This window comes from Nerophis ophidion, linkage group LG16 (genome assembly GCF_033978795.1).
Source record: "Nerophis ophidion isolate RoL-2023_Sa linkage group LG16, RoL_Noph_v1.0, whole genome shotgun sequence".
NCBI lineage: Eukaryota > Metazoa > Chordata > Actinopteri > Syngnathiformes > Syngnathidae > Nerophis > Nerophis ophidion.
In genome coordinates, this window is record NC_084626.1 from 10,844,754 (window position 1) to 10,863,586 (window position 18,833).

Genomic DNA, 18,833 nt, shown 5'->3' on the forward strand with positions numbered 1-18,833 from the left:
AGGGTTGCAGGTTCGATCCCTGCTTCCGCCATTTTAGTCACTGCCGTTGTGTCCTTGGGCAAGACACTTTACCCATCTGCTCCCAGTGGCACCCACACTGGTTTAAAATGTAACTTAGATATTGGGTTTCACTATGTAAAGTGCTTTGAGTCGCTAGAGAAAAAGCGCTATATAAATATAGTTCACTTCACTTAGGAAGATGACAATTTACACTGTGATATGAAAAATATGCTTTTTATGTGTTCAAACAAAAAGGTTAAAATGTGATTTATAAAACATATTTTCCCTCCGTGCCGCTGTTTTAAATGACTTAAAATGGAGATTGTATGCATCAAGAAAGCTAAAAACCAACACCAAAAAAAAAAAAACTTCCGTGCATAGTAATCAATTAAAAAGTCAGCTGATTGTTGATTGAGGATTTTTTGAAGCAGCTTAGGCACAACTGAGTGCACTACTGCCATATTAATAACCTGCATGTTTGTTTCCCAACAGGCAAACCTAAGCTGGGCCGGGAGTTGGGGCGGGGCCAGTATGGAGTTGTGTACTTGTGTGACAGTTGGGGGGGACACTATCCATGTGCCCTGAAGTCTGTGGTGCCGCCGGATGATAAACACTGGAATGACCTGGCTTTGGAGTTTCACTACACAAGGTGAGTCTGTGACGTCCGACGCTCTGAAAACCCTCAGTATCTTAAACTCCAAACATGACTGTGGTGGGCCGCCACAAATAAATGTATGTTACCCTATAAAATACCTCTCTTATTAAGAAACTATAACAAGCGGACAGTAAAGGGTTATGCATGCTCAGTAAATAGGGATTTTTACAAATATTATTTATTTTATATTGCCAGCTGTCTATTCAGTCGTGAAGCAGCTGACCACGTGACAATGCTATTGGTGGACCAATCACAGTGATCTCTTTCCTGGCTGCTGATTGGCTCAGCTCCATCGAGACAACTGTTTGTTTCCGCTGAGCTCCATGTAGCGTTTGCTTTGCTTTTTTATGCGGAGAACATTGGTCTTCATTTTAATACCTACCATGTCTTCCAAATGTTTCCGCGCCCTCGAAGGCTTCTACCACAGAATCTATGACCAGAGGAAGCTGCTTACCCTTGGAGAATAGGTAGAAATCCTCATTGCTATGCTAAAGAAAGGTGACGCCTCCCAGAAAGAAGAAAACACTTCAGGACACCACCACCCCATCTCCACTCTCCTCCGTGATTATAAATAGCATCATTTGTCTATACCATTGTTTTAAGTACACCTCTGCGTAGCACCGTATTGTCATTAATATTAAAGGAAAAAAAGGAAATATAGATTAATTTACAATGCAGAGTAACTTTATTAACCTTGTTTTTAAGTCTGTAACAGTAAAGATTTAAAGCGCATCAATATGCCTGAAATTTGAAAAAAAAAAATTAAAATCCTTAAACATTTTAGATCGATCTAAATCATTTGATATTGAACAATGAAAATAAATAAACTCAATAAATAACTAGCTGAGACAAATCCTGAAGAAATTGTGTGTGAATCCTCCATCGCTGAAGTTGAACTGAAATGCTGACAGAATGTAGTATGAATGAATAAATGAATAGTTTGAATGTCGAAGAGTTAAAATTTTTCGGAAAAACGGGATTTGGTTTGGAATTTGGGAAAGGGTTAGTTGGATGAGTGGAATGTGTTGATCTTGGAATGGTTTCAATAGGTTGAAAAATGTGCGTATTGTGGAAGTTTTAAAAAATGGACAATTCATTTAGAATGGGGAAAACTTCCCTGAAAACTGGGAATTCATGGAAATGTTTTAACCGTTGAAGTGGAGCACACAATTTTAAACCGGCTGAATAGTTGGAAGTTGGAACGGCTTGAATCGGAGGAAAAATGTGGAAATTGTGGAACTTTGAAAAATGTCCTATTAATTTCAATGGGAATTTTGGAAAAAGCAGGATTTTTTAGAAAATGTTAAAAGACTTGAATGTTCTGAATAAGGTGAAATGGTTAGTGCTGGAATTTTTCAAATCGGTCAAGAAATATTGAAGTTATAAGATTTGTAATTGAGAAATGGTATTAAGGAATTCCAGGAAAACCTGGAATGTTTCCAGTTTAAAAAAAAACTATTTAGTTTTTTGTCCTGATTTGGAAGAATTTTTGGACGGTGGAACAGTTAAAGTGAGTTGAAGAATGTAGGAGGAGTAGTTTCTATAAAAAAGGGTTTGAAAAAAAGGGAATTCTGAGAATTCCCGGAATTCCTGGTATGGGGTTTCTTTTGAAATTTGCGCCTATAACAATCGGATGGTTCTTTTCCTCTTTGGTCATGAGGACATGACGTTCACAATTTCCAAAAACAATTTGAAATGTGGACTTATTAGACCACAGAACACTTGTCCTGTTTGTATTAGTCCACCTTAAATGAGCTCGGGCCCAGCGAAGTCGGTAGAGTTTTAACGTGCACTTACAGATGCAGCAGCGAACTGTAGTTACTGACAGTGGTTTTCTGCAGTGTTCCTGAGTCCATGTGGTGATATCCTTTACACACTGATGTCAGTTTTTGATGCAGTAGCGCCTGAGCGATCGAAGGTCACGGCATTCAATGTTGGTTTTCGTCCCTCGTACAGTGATTTCTCCAGATTCTCTAAACCTTTTGATGATATTACGGATCGTAGATGGTGAAGTCCTTAAATTCCTTGAAATAGCTCGTTGAGAAATGTTGTTCTCAAACTGTTCGACAATTTGCTCACTTTGCTCATTTGTTGACAAAGTGGTGACCCTCGCCCCATCCTTGTTTGTGAATGACTGAGCATTTCATAGAAGCTGCTTTTATAACCAATCATGGCACCCACCAATTAACCTTTTCACTTGTGGGATGTTCCAAATAAGGGTTTGATGAGCATTCCTCAATACTACTCGGTCTTTTTTGCCACATGTGCCAGCTTTTTTTAAAAACATGTTGCAGGCATCAAATTTGCAAAAAATAACAAAGTTTACTAATTCGAACGTGAAGTATTTTGTCTTTGCAGTCCATTCAATTGAATATAGATTGAAAAGGATTGGCAATTTAATGTATTCTTTTTTTTTTTTCAGATTTACACAACGTGCCAACTTCAGTAGTTTTGGGTTTTTGTACATACATATATTTATGTATACACAGTAGGGCAAAAAAGTATTTAGTCAGCCACCGATTGTGCAAATTCTCCCACTTAAAATGATGACAGAGGTCTGTAATTTTCATCATAGGTACACTTCAACTGTGAGAGACAGAATGTGAAAAAAAAATCCAGGAATTCACATTGTAGGAAGTTTTAAGAATTTATTTGTAAATTATGGTGAAAAATAAGTATTTGGTCAACCATTCAAAGCTCTCACTGATGGAAGGAGGTTTTGGCTCAAAATCTCACGATACATGGCCCCATTCATTCTTTCCTTAACACGGATCAATCGTCCTCTCCCCTTAGCAGAAAAACAGCCCCAAAGCATGTTTCCACCCCCATGCTTCACAGTAGGTGTGGTGTTCTTGGGATGCAACTCAGTATTCTTCTTCCTCCAAACACAAAGAGTTGAGTTTATACCAAAAAGTTCTATTTTGGTTTCATCTGACCACATGACATTCTCCCAATCCTCTGCTGTATCATCCATGTATCCATTTTGGTATAAACTCAACTTGTCGTGTAAGTTGTAGAGGACGCTAAAGGAGAATGGTTGCCCCGGGAGATTTTCGGGAGGGGCACTGAAATCCGTGATTCTCCCGGAAAAATCGGGAGGGTTGGCAAGTGTTGACTCATTGTGTGAATAAAAACTTCTCCATATCGGCGTATCATGGATACGGCAACAGCAGAAGTCACACTGATTTGCAGGTGTGTAATTGGTTGTGAGTTCATGCACGGTTCATTTTGTACATCAGGAAAAAAAACAACATATACATTTGTTTTGAATTTGAAAAATAAATAAATACATTTCACAAAAGAAGTGTTCGGTGAATGCGCAAATTAAACTGGTGGGGTTCGGAACCTCCAACAAGGTTAAGAACCACTGCCGTAGAGTGATTTGCCCTGAAACCAGATTAAAAGGTTTCACATAGATTGTTAGACGCTAAGTGTTCATTTAGCTGCTCTGCAACAAATTTTTTGAAGATTTTTTAAATAAAGGGAAGGTGAGTTTACCATGAGGTAAGGATCGAAGTTAGGTCTTTTAAGGAGAGGATGAATAACCGCTTTTTTGAATGCTAGGGGAACAGTCCCAGAGGAAAGTGATAAGTTTATAATATTTAGCACTGATGGACCTAATAATACAAAGAGCTCCTTGATAAGTTTCCCAGGAAGTGGGTCAAGTAAACATATTGTTTGTTTTATTCCATTAACACGTTGTAACAATTCTTCTAATGTTATTTCCTCAAAACGAGAGAAACTATTTTGGAGGGCAGTATCCGCCCTATATACCATCGTATCAGTGTTAATAGAACCCAGTTGTAGCTGGCACGCATTGTCTTTAATCTCCTTTCTAATGACTTCAATTTTCTTATTAAAGAATTTCATAAAGTCATCTGCTGAGCGGGTGGAGCTACTGGAAGGAGTCCCTTGTTGGGTTAGCGATGTTACCGTAGTAAACAAAAATTTAGGATCGTTTTTATTAAAGTGGATGAGATTTGAGTAATATTAAGCTTTAGCTAAGGTAAGCATGCGTTTATAAGTTATTAAACTATCACTCCATGCTTGATGGAAAACCTCAAGTTTAGTCGCGCGCCATTTGCGTTCCAGCTTTCTACATGATAATTTATGAGCTGTAGTTTCTTCTGTAAACCATGAGGTATGCCTTTTTGGAGCCTTTTTTAACTTCAGCGTTGCTATACTATCAATGGTTTATCAATAGAGCCCACATACTTTGGGAATGGTGCCATTACCAAGGGCAGTAGGTCAGCAAGAGTTGTCGTTTTGGCAGCATTAATGTTGCGGCTGCTATAGCAGTTATTATTATTATTAGCTTGCCGAACATGAGTTTGAACCTCGAATTTTATAAGGTAATGATCGGACATTACTTTAGTATACGGGAGTATCATAACTTTGGAAACGGTGATACCCCTGACAAGCACTAGGTCTATCGTATTTCCGTTGCGATGCGTGGGTTCATTTATTTTTTGTGTAAGACCACAGCTATCAATTATAATCTGGAGCGCCACGCACGGTGGGTCCGATGGGGTATTCATATGGATATTAAAGTCCCACATTATAATTATATCATCGACGTGCGTCACTAGATCAGCAACGAACTCTGATAATTCATTGCTAAAGTCCGAATAGGGTCCTGGGGGGCGGTAGATAACAGTCAGGTATAGAGGCAGCGGTTCGATAGACCTCATAGTAAGCACCTCAAACGATTTATATTTATTATTTATGTTAGGACTAAGGTTAAAGTTTTAGTTGTATATTAGTGCGATTCCCCCCCCCCCTTTAAGGGGACGGGCAATATGCGCATACGTATTGTTAGGAGGAGATGCCTCATTTAACGCAAAAAAGTCGTCTGTTTTAAGCCAGGTTTCACTGAGACCGATGACGTTAAGATTGTTGTCTCTCATGACCTCATTAACTAATACAATTTTAGGAGACAATGATCTAATGTTTAAAAAGCTTATATTATAGGTAGTGGGCTGTTTTAAGGAGTTTTTGATCAAATTATCCGTAGTAAAATTTTAATAATGTTGCGTTTATTATGCGTAGTGCACTTAAAATAATTACGACCATATCTAGGAATTGATATGACAGGAATTTTCCGATTGTTTCCTTGGTGCTGTGATAAACTGAACGCATCATAATTTGCCACATCAGTAGAACGCATGTCCAGCTCTGAAACAGTCATAGCAGAAAAAACTTGTTCTAACTTAACTGACTCCTTACCTAAACCAGTAGGCTCGTGTCTTCCATTTGAATCCAGCTTCAGGATTGAGGGAAGCGGTGTTCTGTGGGGATTAGCCTTTTGCTTTGTTGTTAGACCCGCTCGGCATCCACGTTTCTGCTTCCGATCACACCGCTTGCGTCAGTTCCGTTGACGGCCCCCCCTGGTACTATACTCCGCTGCTTCACAGGCCGCTGATTGTAGCCGGCGAAGTGTTCCCATGCTAGCTATGCGGTCCAACAAACACGCGTCTTTCAGGCCAAAACGGCCCGATCTATCCACATCCAGAATTGTCTGGCGGTCGTAAGTGATCATGGAGTGTCCACGCTGTAAGCCAGCCATGAAATTTGCAGAATTGTCTGGTATTTTTTGCCATATGTTCCATTTCTACCAAGAGCTTCTCCACGCCGCCGCCCATCCGGGCGCCGCCATCTTGGACACACATATACGTATATATATATATATATATATATATATATATATATATATATATATATATATATATCTGCGTGTGTGTGTGTGTATATATATGTATCTGCGTGTGTGTGTATATATATGTATATGTGTGTGTGTATATATATATATATATATGTATATGTGTGTATGTATATGTGTGTGTATATATATGTATATGTGTGTGTGTATATATATATGTATATGTGTGTATATGTTTATATATATGTATATGTGTGTATCTGTTTATATATATGTATATATGTTTATATATATGTATATGTGTGTATCTGTGTATATATATATATATATATATGTGTGTATGTATATTTTTATATATATGTGTATATTTATGATATGTATATACAGTATGTGTGTAAATACATATATATTATTTATATATATGTATATATATATATATAAATATATATATTTGTATATATATATATATATATATATACACACATATGTACGTATGTATATGTATATATATATGTATATATATTAGAAGTGTGGGAAAAAATCGATTCGAATAAGAATCGCGATTCCCATGTTGTGCGATTCAGAATCGTTTCTCTTTTTTTTTTTTAAATCGATTTTTTAAAAAAATTATATATTTTTTTATCAATCCAACAAAACAATACACTGCATTACCATAACAATGCAATCCAATTCCAAAACCAAACCTGACCCAGCAACACTCAGAACTGCAATAAACAGAGCAATTGAGAGAAGACACAAACACAACACAGATCAAACCAGAAGTAGTGAAACAAAAATGAATATTAACAACAACAGTATCAATATTAGTTATAATTTCAACATAGCAGTGATTAAAAATCCCTCATTGACATTATCATTAGACATTTATAAAAATTAAAAAAAAAGAACAATAGTGTCACAGTGGCTTACACTTGCATCGCATCTCATAAGCTTGACAACACACTATGTCCAATGTTTTCACAAAGATAAAATAAGTCATATTTTTGGTTCGTTTAATATTTAAAACAAATTTACATTATTGCAATCAGTTGATGAAACATTGTCCTTTACAATTATAAAAGCTTTTTTTAAGAAATCTACTACTCGGCTAGCATGTGAGCAGACTGGGGTAGATCCTGCTGAAATCCTATGTATTAAATGAATACAGAATCGTTTTGAATCGGAAAAGAAATAGTTTTTGAATCGAGAATCGTGTTCAATCAAAAAAATCAATATATAATTGAGTCGGGACCCCAAGAATCGATATTGAATCGAATCGTGGGACACCCAAAGATTCGCAGCCCTAACATATATATATATATATATATATATATATATATATATATATATATATATATATGTGTGTGTGTGTATATGTACATGTACGTATGTGTGTGTGTATATGTACATGTACGTATGTATGTGTGTATATGTACATGTACGTATTTATGTGTGTATATGTACATGTACGTATTTATCTGTGTATGTATATATATGTGTATAGGTTGTATATATTTTTTTAAGTCTATGATCTATTGTCAAAGTGTCAGATCTGGATTTGAAATCTGATCGAATCCGATGCCAAAAAATTGGATCGAAGTCCAAAAATGTTGATCGGGACATCTCTGGTTACCATAAAGGCATTTTGCCTCAATTCATAGTGCCATGCCAGCTGTTATTGTCAATAGTGTGTGTGCGTGCATTTGTGTGCGTCGAAAACTAATTAAGCATTTTTCAAATATATTCTATAGCTTCTAAGAGTTGTCATTTTGTGTTGCTGACGTTTTCCTTCGAACAAATGACTCTTAGCACGTGGCTGCCTAAAGTGTCACAAAGGCAAGGAATGGGATGTTCTTGACAAGCGGTGACACTTTGTGCGCAGGACCCTGCCCAAACACGAGCGGCTTGTTGACCTGCACGGCTCCGTCATCGACCACACGTATGGCGGCGGCTCCAGCATTGCCGTGCTGCTCATCATGGAGCGGCTGCACAAAGACCTCTACACTGGCCTCAAGGTGCGGCTCACGTTGATCCCACCCCAAATGTTGACTCAAACGTTGTGGTTTGTTTGCATGCCAGGCTGGTTTGTCCCTGCGGGAGAGGCTGCAGATCGCTCTGGACGTGGTGGAGGGGATTCGCTTCCTGCACAGTCAAGGTCTCCTGCACAGAGATATTAAGCTCAAGAATGTCCTGGTAAGTGCACTACAAATAAGATTTCGGACTGCTCGAGAGACCCACATTGGCTGTCATACCGATACTATCCAGTAGGGGAGTCCCGATCTGATATTGATTGCAGAAAAAACAAGTATGGGATGATATCGGCTTGATGTAAAATGTCCGATACAAGTAGTCCTGCCGTGTGCTTACTTGGGCTGAGCTGGACTAACAGTTAACATGTAAATGTCCTCAAATAAGCACACAAGGTTGGTCTTTTTAAAATATTTTAATCAAGTCATTTACAAAAAGTAAACACGGTAGTGAATTGATTAACGTGGACCCCAACTTAAACAAGTTGAAAAACTTCTTCGGGTGTTACTATTTAGTGGTCAATTGTACGGAATATGTACTGTACTGTGCAATCTACTAATAAAAGTTTCAATCAACCAATCAACAAGGCTATAGGCTACTAGGAGCTAGCAGGTACATAAAAGCTAACCACACATTAGCAGGCAAGCTAGACAAAATTAACAATAATTGCACAATATTGCTGCCTAAAATAGCACATTTGTCAATGAAAACAAGTATCAAAGAATTATAGTTGCATATTCCATGCACATACAATGCAGAAGAGTATTAGAAAATATCCAGTAACAAACCTGTCCGCATCCTCCAACTTACTGCGTCAGGAGCTTACTTGATGAATTATTGTTACCACTAGGTATCACAAAAAACATATTACCACTCCACTTCAACTTAAAGACAGCATAAGTCCATTCCAGACAGTTATAGGAGCCATTTAAAGTATTTCTGATTCTGATTTATGATATTTTAAAATCTGGCCAGAAATGGTACTGCAATCACGGTCAAAATTCTGTCATCCCCTCCCCCTCTCCCTGACTGGGGTTGCCACATACACAGCCGAATCCAGCTCAATCTACTGGGCAACTCCCTGGAACCTTAAGATGCCTCTTACTAGGGGTTGAGGTGCTAGGACCATAATAGCTGAATAGACAAGTCAATAAAAAATCTCTAACCAACACATTTTACACAGAAATTAGGCTATTATCAGGAACAAGTACGTCATGCAATATCACAACAAATGGCAATCATATGGTTATTGTCAGTACTATCAGAAAACAAAGATTAAAACTAACTACAACCAACGCTAGCAATGGTTATACTGGTGAAAGTAAGTGGAGCATGCTTAGCAGCCTAATGTACGCCCAAAACTAAAGAGGAGACATTCTACCAAGATATGCCTGTAGGTTACTGTTTCAAATGTTTCAGATTGCCATATAATTTGGTACATGTAGTCCACAATATGCAAACATGAGTGAGGAATTATTTTATCAGCTTGGCGTCAGATTGAAAAACTTCTCTGCCTTCAATCGTCTCCATCTTAGAAAGGCATCCCTGATACAAATCTTCATTCTGTTCCTGACTTTGTCATGAATAAGTTGAGAATTGTAACGACACCATTTAGATTTACTAAGGTCTGACATGTTTAGTAACTTTACCAGTGGCAGTAGCGTAACTGGCAACCTTGATGTAACACACTCACGGACTTTCTAATTGGTCAAACAGTGAAATGAAAACAATAACAAGATTTCGGGGCTGTAAATGTAATTTGGAAATGAGAATATCATGGCTGAACTACCGTTATCAGTTATAAAGGTATTGGAAAACAACATGATTTATTAATGCTTTTTGACATATCAGGGCCATTTAATGATGACTTGACATGAAATTATTACATATGGCTCCTTTAATAATAAATAGGTTAGGGTTTTTATACCAAGTACAGTTGTACAGTATACTGGTACTAATAAAGTACTACGGTACTATTGAATTAAAAACAGTACCCTACTCCCTCTAAAAAATACTGGTACTTTTTTATTTTATGGATATGACGGCGCGCCATCCTTGCGTCCTGTTTTACGAGCAGAGGCGCATGTTCGGCAACGCACACAGACAGAGTACTTATAAGCAGAAACAGTGTGTAGACAGAAAAGTAAGAATGGACAGAAAGGCTGCATTTTGGCTTAAAAACTAACAATAAAGGTGAAGCCATAACGCTGAAGCACCACTCAGCAAGAGGTGCTTTAAAACATGGGTTGTTATCTAGCGGCTAACGTCCATCTGCTGTTAGCAATGTTTTTGCACTTTTTAAATCACTCATTTTTCTCTCCATGGCGACAAATAAAGTGAGTTTCTTACAAATATAATCCCTGCAGGACAAGGAATTGCTAAACATGCTTCACTACACACTGTAAGACGATACTACACTGCAAAAAGTCAGTGTTCAAAAGCAAGAAAAAAAAAAAAGAGGGGTATTTTATTTGAACTAAGCAAAATTATCTGCCAACACAACAAAAAAAATTGGCTTGCCAAAACTTTCCAAAACAAGTAAAATTAGCTAACCTCAATGAACCCAAATACCTTAAAATAAATATATTCTCACTAGTAACAAGTGCACTATTCTTGGTAGAAAAAAAAGATAACTTTTTGCTCAATATGTTGAAAAATATTCTTAAATTAAGTAAATGCCAGTGCCATTATTTTGACATAATGATATGCGCTCAGCATTAGAATTCTTAAAACCAGCAAACTTACAATAAAAAAATAATTTATTGTTCTGAATGGAAAGGCACCAAGGCAACTGCTTGTTACTCTCGGGGTCTCCTAGCCGCTCAGGCAATTCGTATGGTCTAAAAATGCATTGTTCCATCGACAACATGACATCATCAAGCTAAGTGCGTGCTCTTTCAGTTAATTAGTGCACATATATACAGCCCGGCCCCCGGCTAAAACTTTTTTAATTGTAATTTTGAAGAATTTCTCTGAATGTTAAAGTTAAAGTACCAATGATTGGCACACAATGTGCACGAACCTTTTCTAAATTGTTAGAAATATCACATGTTAAATGTTTAAATATTAACTGTCCGTTTACTGTACTGTTCCAACTGTACTACTATATGAGTACCGTATTTTTCGGAGTATAAGTCGTTCCGGAGTATAAGTCGCACCTGCCAAAAATACATAATAAAGAAGGAAAAAAACATTGGGACGGCGTGGCGCAGTGGGAGAGTGGCCGTGCGCAACCCGAGCGTCTCTGGTTCAAATCCCGCCTAGTACCAACCTCGTCACGACCGTTGTGTCCTGAGCAAGACACTTCACCCTTGCTCCTGATGGGTGCTGGTTGGCGCCTTGCATGGCAGCTCCCTCCATCAGTGTGTGAATGTGTGTGTGAATGGGTAAATGTGGAAGTAGTGTCAAAGCGCTTTGAGTACTTTGAAGGTAGAAAAGCGCTATACAAGTACAACCCATTTATTTATTTATTTATTTATATACAAGTCGCACTGGAATTCTTGGGGGAAATTTATTTGATAAAATCCAACACCAAGATGAGACATTTGAAAGGCAATTCAAAGTAAATAAAGAATAGTGAACAACAGGCTGAATAAGTGTACATTATATGACGCATTAATAACCAACTGAGAAGGTGCCTGGTATGTTAACGTAAGATATTATGGTAAGAGTCATTCAAATAACTATAACATATAGAACATGCTATACGTTTACCAAATAATATGTCACTCCTAATCCCTAAATCCCATGAAATCTTATACGTCTAGTCTCTTACGTGAATGAGACAAATAATATTATTTGATATTTTACGGTAATGTGTAAATAATTTCACACATAAGCCGCTCCTGAGTATAAGTCGCACCCCTGGCCAAGCTATGAAAAAAACTGTGACTTATAGTCCGAAAAATACGGTACATATTTTCTCTTGTTTCATTGAAAATAAAAAAGCAAAGTCCATCGGATGTCATCCGTTTTAATTAACAGAGACAATTGTGTCAAAGTCGTGATTTTTCTTTTCATGCTTGAAATAAGAAATCATTACTTTAAAAAAGTAGTTTTATACTTGTGAGTGTTGATGACACAGCTTTGCAACAGTCGATATTCTATTCAAGCATGTTTTACTCAATATAGGTCATAACATCTCAGCAACAAGCTGTAATATCTTACTGAGATCATTTAGGACCCAAACCCTTAAAACAAGTAAAACACTCTAACATAAAATCTGCTTAGTGAGAAGAATTATCTTATCAGACAGCAAATAAGCAAATATCACCCTTATTTGAGATATTTAATTTTACTTAGATTTCAGTTTTTGCAGTGTATAGCTAACTGCTTAAATTTTAGCAAGCTAGCACTCCTATATGTAAACACATGATACAGACATCGACTCTAACGATACCAAGTCCAAGAGCTGTATATAGTCAATACTACAATGATTACATCAGTGTTTTTTATTACAAAATTAATTGTCTGTATTCACCTCAAATATGCTCCTCGTAAATAAATTTTATTTTTTTATTTATTTTAATTTTTTTTATAACTTCACACCGATTCGCTCTTCCTTTCCTCACTGGTCTGTTGAGGTTTTGAGACTTTTTTGTGGGCAAAATGGACAAAACTTGTCAAAAAGGTGAAAAACAAAGAAAAGGCACACGTCCTGTAGTGTAGACGTGAGTTTTCAAGTTAAATTGTAAATAAATGGGTTATACTTGTATAACGCTTTTCTACCTTCAAGGTACTCAAAGCGCTTTGACACTATTTCCACATTCACCCATTCACACACACATTCACACACTGATGGAGAGAGCTGCCATGCAAGGACCTAACCACGAAGGTGACGTGTCTTGCTCAAGGACACAACAATCATGACGAGGTTGGTAGAAGGTGGGGATTGAACCAGGAACCCTCAGGTTGCTGGCACAGCCACTCTCCCAACCGCGCCACACCGTCCCCAAGTTAAGTAAATGATTCCATCTCCCCACAAATGTTTCGCCCTGCTTTCTTGCCTGCAGGCGCCTGAATGAAGGCGTGGTACAAGAGACATATTTAGCTTGACCTACAAGTTTGCATATAGAGGAGTTTGTTAACCGGGATTCCCCTGTGTTCAAGTAAATGCCTGCTACTCTCTGCAGTTGAGTAAACAAACATTGCGGTTTTCCTCCGGATTTTTGTGGAAGATACAACTGCTCTGTCGTCAGCGCACGTGTGCACTTTCTCTTTTGCAGCTCGACAAGCAGAACCGAGCAAAGATCACCGACTTGGGCTTCTGTAAACCGGAGGCCATGATGTCCGGCAGCATCGTCGGGACCCCCATCCACATGGCCCCGGAGCTCTTCACGGGTACCGCAGCTCGACTTCTTCCCGCCGTCCCTAAACGCACCCCGAAGCCACGCCCTTGCTAACGTTAGCGCTCTGCGCCTCACAGGGAAGTACGACAACTCCGTCGACGTTTACGCCTTCGGGATCCTCTTCTGGTACCTCTGCACCGGCTCCGTCAAACTCCCGGAAGCCTTTGAGAAATGCTCCAGCAAGGACCAGCTGTGGAATAATGTCAAGAAAGGTAAACATGGCTCAAAGTACACTTAAGAGTAGTCAGTGTGCAGCTTGTTTAGATCTACTATGCACTCACATTGAGTCATCTTACAGGAAGTCTTGTGCAAATAGCTGCAAGGACAAATATTGTTTCGCTGCAATTGTGTTTTCTTTTGACTCATTTTCATCAGATAGTAAATCTATGCTGTTTTACAAGCTGCACGCCGACTCCTCTAAAGCAGTGTTTTTCAACCCCCGGTGTGCCGTGAGATACAGTCTAGTCTGCCGTGGTAGATGATCTAATTTCACCTATTTGGGATAAAAATATTTTTTGCAAACCAGTATTTATAATCTGCCAATGATGTGTTGCTGTAGAGTGTCGGTGCTGTCTGGAGCTCGGCAGAGTAACCATTCAATACTCTCCCATATCAGTAGGTGGCAGCTGACACCTGCCAGTAGTACATAGATAGTAGATATATATATATATATATATATATATATATATATATATATATATATATATATATATATATATATATATACATAGATAGATATAGATAGATAGGAGCTAGATATAGATATATAGATAGATAGTATCTATATAAAATACTATCTATTTATATAGATAGTATCTGTATAATATACTAGCTACTAGCCGTCTATATAATAGATATATAGATAGATAGTATATATACAGTGGGGCAAAAAAGTATTTAGTCAGCCACCGATTGTGCAAGTTCTCCCACTTAAAATGATGACAGAGGTCTGTAATTTTCATCATAGGTACACTTCAACTGTGAGAGACAGAATGTGAAAAAAAAATCCAGGAATTCTAAAGAATTTATTTGTAAATGATGGTGGAAGATAAGTATTTCGTCAACCATTCAGAGATCTCACTGATGGAAGGAGGTTTTGGCTCAAAATCTCACGATACATGGCCCCATTCATTCTTTCCTTAACACGGATCAATCGTCCTGTCCCCTTAGAAGAAAAACAGCCCCAAAGCATAATGTTTCCACCCCCATGCTTCACAGTAGGTATGGTGTTTTTGGGATGCAACTCAGTATTCTTCTTCCTCCAAACACGACAAGTTGAGTTTATACCAAAAAGTTCTATTTTGGTTTCATCTGACCACATGACATTCTCCCAATCCTCTTCTGTATCATCCATGTATCCATTTTGGTATAAACTCAACTCGTCGTGTTTGGAGGAAGAAGAATACTGAGTTGCATCCCAAGAACACCACACCTACTGTGACATGGGGGTGGAAACATCATGCTTTGGGGCTGTTTTTCTGCTAAGGGGACAGGACGATTGATCCTTGTGAAGAAAAGAATGAATGGGGCCATGTATCAGGGTGCTAAAAGCGAGCACCAATAGACTAAAAAATAGCTTTTACCCAAGAGCCATAGTAGCACTAAACAGGCACTGAGTGTCCATATGTCCATCATGTCCTCATGTGTAATGTTTAAATGTTTTTCTATTTTTTTGGACTACAATGTGAAATAATGTTTTATGTATGTATACATAGATACATCTGTCATCTCTATCTTTTTTTTTTATTTATTTTTTTATTTATTTATTTATTTATTTTTTTTTTTTTTTTTAAATTTATACTACCATATTGTATATGCACCTTAGGAGGAGCTGCTCCAATTTCGTTGTTCTTTGAACCTGTTCATTGCAATAATGACAATAAAACTCTATTCTATTCTATTCTATCATGAGATTTTGAGCCAAAACCTCCTTCCATCAGTGAGAGCTTTGAATGGTTGACCAAATACTTATTTTCCACCATAATTTACAAATAAATTCTGTAAAATTCCAACAATGTGAATTCCTGGATTTTTTTTCCACATTCTGTCTCTCACAGTTGAAGTGTACCTATGATGAAAATTACAGAACTCTGTCAACATTTTAAGTGGGAGAACTTGCACAATCGGTGGTTGACTAAATACTTTTTCGCCCCACTGTATATGTAGATACATGTAGATATAGATAGATAGTAGATATATATATCTACCAGTAGTAGATAGATAGTAGTAAACAAGTAAACAAAAACGGAATGCTGGACGACAGAAAGACTTACTGTGGAGCAAAGGTGGCGTCCACAACATACATCCGCACATGACATGACAATCAACAATGTCCCCACAAAAATAGGATAAAAACTATTGAAATATTCTCGATGGCTGAAACATAGTAGATGCGGGAAATATCACTCAAAGGAAGACGTGAAACTGATACAGGAAAATACCCCAAAAAAAGAGAAAAAGCCACCAAAATAGGAGCGCAAGACAAGAACTAAAACACTACATGTAGGAAAAAGGCAAAAAATGGCGTGATGTGACAGTTCACCTACTTTGAGACAAGAGCTATAGTGATGCATGCTTGATGATGGTTTAAAGTCATATCCAACAATTCCGAGAACGACTTTTTACTGTCAACTGAGTTTCGATTTCTGCTGGTGGTGTGCCTCCGGATTTTTTCAAGGCAAAAAATGTGCCATGGCTCAAAAAAGGTTGAAAAACTCTGCTCTGAAGTATTTGACTCCTCGTTCCCCCCCAGGTGCCCGACCCGAGCGCTTATCGTCGTTTGACGAGGAGTGCTGGCAGCTGATGGAGGCCTGCTGGAACGGCGACCCTTCACAGAGGCCCCTGCTGGGCATCGTGGAGCCCAGCCTGCAAAGCATCATGGTCCGCCTCTGCAGCTACGACTCAGACCTGAAAAGCAGCAGTCTGGAGGACTCGAACTGAAAAAACAAAACAAAACAAAACAAAAAAGCACTCCCCGCAGAGTAAAAGAAGCGCACAGAAGGTGACGCAGTCGAAGTGTTTTTGTCGTATTTATGAACGGAGGGCCGTCGTCCTCCCGACTCACCGTTGATGTAATTTATGAAGAAGAAATGTTTTATTGTTGTGCACTCGTGCTCGTTAAAGAAAACGTTACCAGATGCAACTTTTAAATAAGTCCAGTGTTATGAAAAAAATCTATTCATCAAATATTTTAGATTGTATTTAATGTCTGCCTACATACAAGCATCTTTTTTTTTTTTAATAAAAATGATCTGTTACAACAAATCCCAGTTTTTTTTTTTTTTACTTTGCAACATGGCTGTTATGTGATTGACCTTTAGCTGCCTCTCAACACTTTTTTCTTAATCAACTTTTTAATAAATATAAATTTCCACCAATTTGAAGTTATTAAGCTCACTTTGACACTAGTTCTTCTAAAAAGATGTTTTTTTAACATAAGATAACATCATGTGCATGTGCTGTGGGCTGAGGGCCACATGACCTTGGAAGTGCGTGAGAACCTGGCTTCAGGGTCAAAGGTCAAATTCTGTTTGGCCCAGTTGGTGACATTTGACACTTGAAAAAAGTTTTATAAATATTTGCTCTACTTAATGTTTGTATGTCCATAGTTTTTACACAATTATAACATGTGTATTATAATACATATTAAAACATAACATTGTCATAATACTTTATATTATTTTAAGAGAAATGTTAAAATTGGTTATATTCATATACTGTGACCATGTAACACAACAAATTATTTTAGGTTCCATTTTATATGTATATACTGTAGGTGTGTGCTGCGATGAGGTGGCGACTTGTCCAGGGTGTACACCGCCTTCCGCCCGATTGTAGCTGAGATAGGCTCCAGTGCCCCCCGCGACCCCAAAGGGAATAAGCGGCAGAAAATGGATGGATGTGTGTGCGCATGTGTTTATATATATATATATATACACATATACATACACACCATATTTCCTTGAATTGCCGCAGAGCATATAGTATGCGCCTGCCTTGAATTACTGCCGGGTCAAACTCGCTTCGCAAACTAATTAGCGCATGCTTAGTATTACCGCCTGGTCAAACTCGTGATGTCACGAGTGACACTTCAAAATGGGGGAGGCTGATTTCAGTACCGGTAATCTGAAATCGCATAAAGGGAAGAAGATTAAGAGTTATTATTTATATATATATATATATATATATATATATATATATATATATATATATATACACACAGTGGGGCCAAAAAGTATTTAGTCAGCCACCGATTGTGCAAGTTCTCCCACTTAAAATGATGACAGAGGTCTGTAATTTTCATCATAGGTACACTTCAACTGTGAGAGACAGAATGTGAAAAAAAAACAGGAATTCACACTATAGGAATTTTAAAGAATTTATTTGTAAATTATGGTTGAAAATAAGTATATGGTCAACCAAAAATCAAATAAGTGTCCTCTCACTGATGGAAGGAGGTTTTGGCTCAAAATCTCACGATACATGGCCCCATTCATTCTTTCCTTAACACGGATCAATCGTCCTGTCCCCTTAGCAGAAAAACAGCCCCAAAGCATGATGTTTCCACCCCCATGCTTCACAGTAGGTTTGGTGTTCTTGGGATGCAACTCAGTGTTCTTCTTCCTCCAAACACGACGAGTTGAGTTTATACCAAAAAGTTCTATTTTGGTTTCATCTGACCACATGACATTCTCCCAATCCTCTGCTGTCTCATCCATGTGCTCTCTGGCAAACTTCAGACGGGCCTGGACATGCACTGGCTTAAGCAGGGGGACACGTCTGGCACTGCAGGATTTGATTCCCTGTCGGCATAGTGTGTTACTGATGGTAACCTTTGTTACTTTAGTCCCAGCTCTCTGCAGATCATTCACCAGGTCCCCCCGTGTATTTCTGGGATTTTTGCTCACCGTTCTCATGATCATTTTGACCCCACGGAATGAGATCTTGTGTGGAGCCCCAGATCGATAGAGATTATCAGTGGTCTTGTATGTCTTCCATTTTCTGATAATTGCTCCCACAGTTGATTTTTTCACACCAAGCTGCTTGCCTATTGTAGATTCACTCTTCCCAGTCTGGTGCAGGTCTACAATTATTTTCCTGGTGTCCTTCGACAGCTCTTTGGTCTTGGCCATAGTGGAATCTG

General features: G+C 38.1%; 1 protein-coding gene across 1 annotated transcript in view; it reads left to right on the forward strand.

The window, feature by feature from the left end:
* The window catches only part of dstyk (dual serine/threonine and tyrosine protein kinase), a 103,331-nt gene extending 86,377 nt beyond the window's left edge, over positions 1–16,954 (forward strand). Inside the window, exons 9-14 of the mRNA XM_061874214.1 lie at positions 493–649; positions 8,197–8,329; positions 8,394–8,507; positions 13,568–13,682; positions 13,768–13,902; positions 16,443–16,954. Coding sequence (XP_061730198.1) covers positions 493–649; positions 8,197–8,329; positions 8,394–8,507; positions 13,568–13,682; positions 13,768–13,902; positions 16,443–16,630 — 842 coding nt within the window. The 3' untranslated portion in view covers positions 16,631–16,954. The remainder of the gene's footprint in view (positions 1–492; positions 650–8,196; positions 8,330–8,393; positions 8,508–13,567; positions 13,683–13,767; positions 13,903–16,442) is intronic.
* The last annotated feature ends 1,879 nt before the right edge of the window (positions 16,955–18,833 follow it).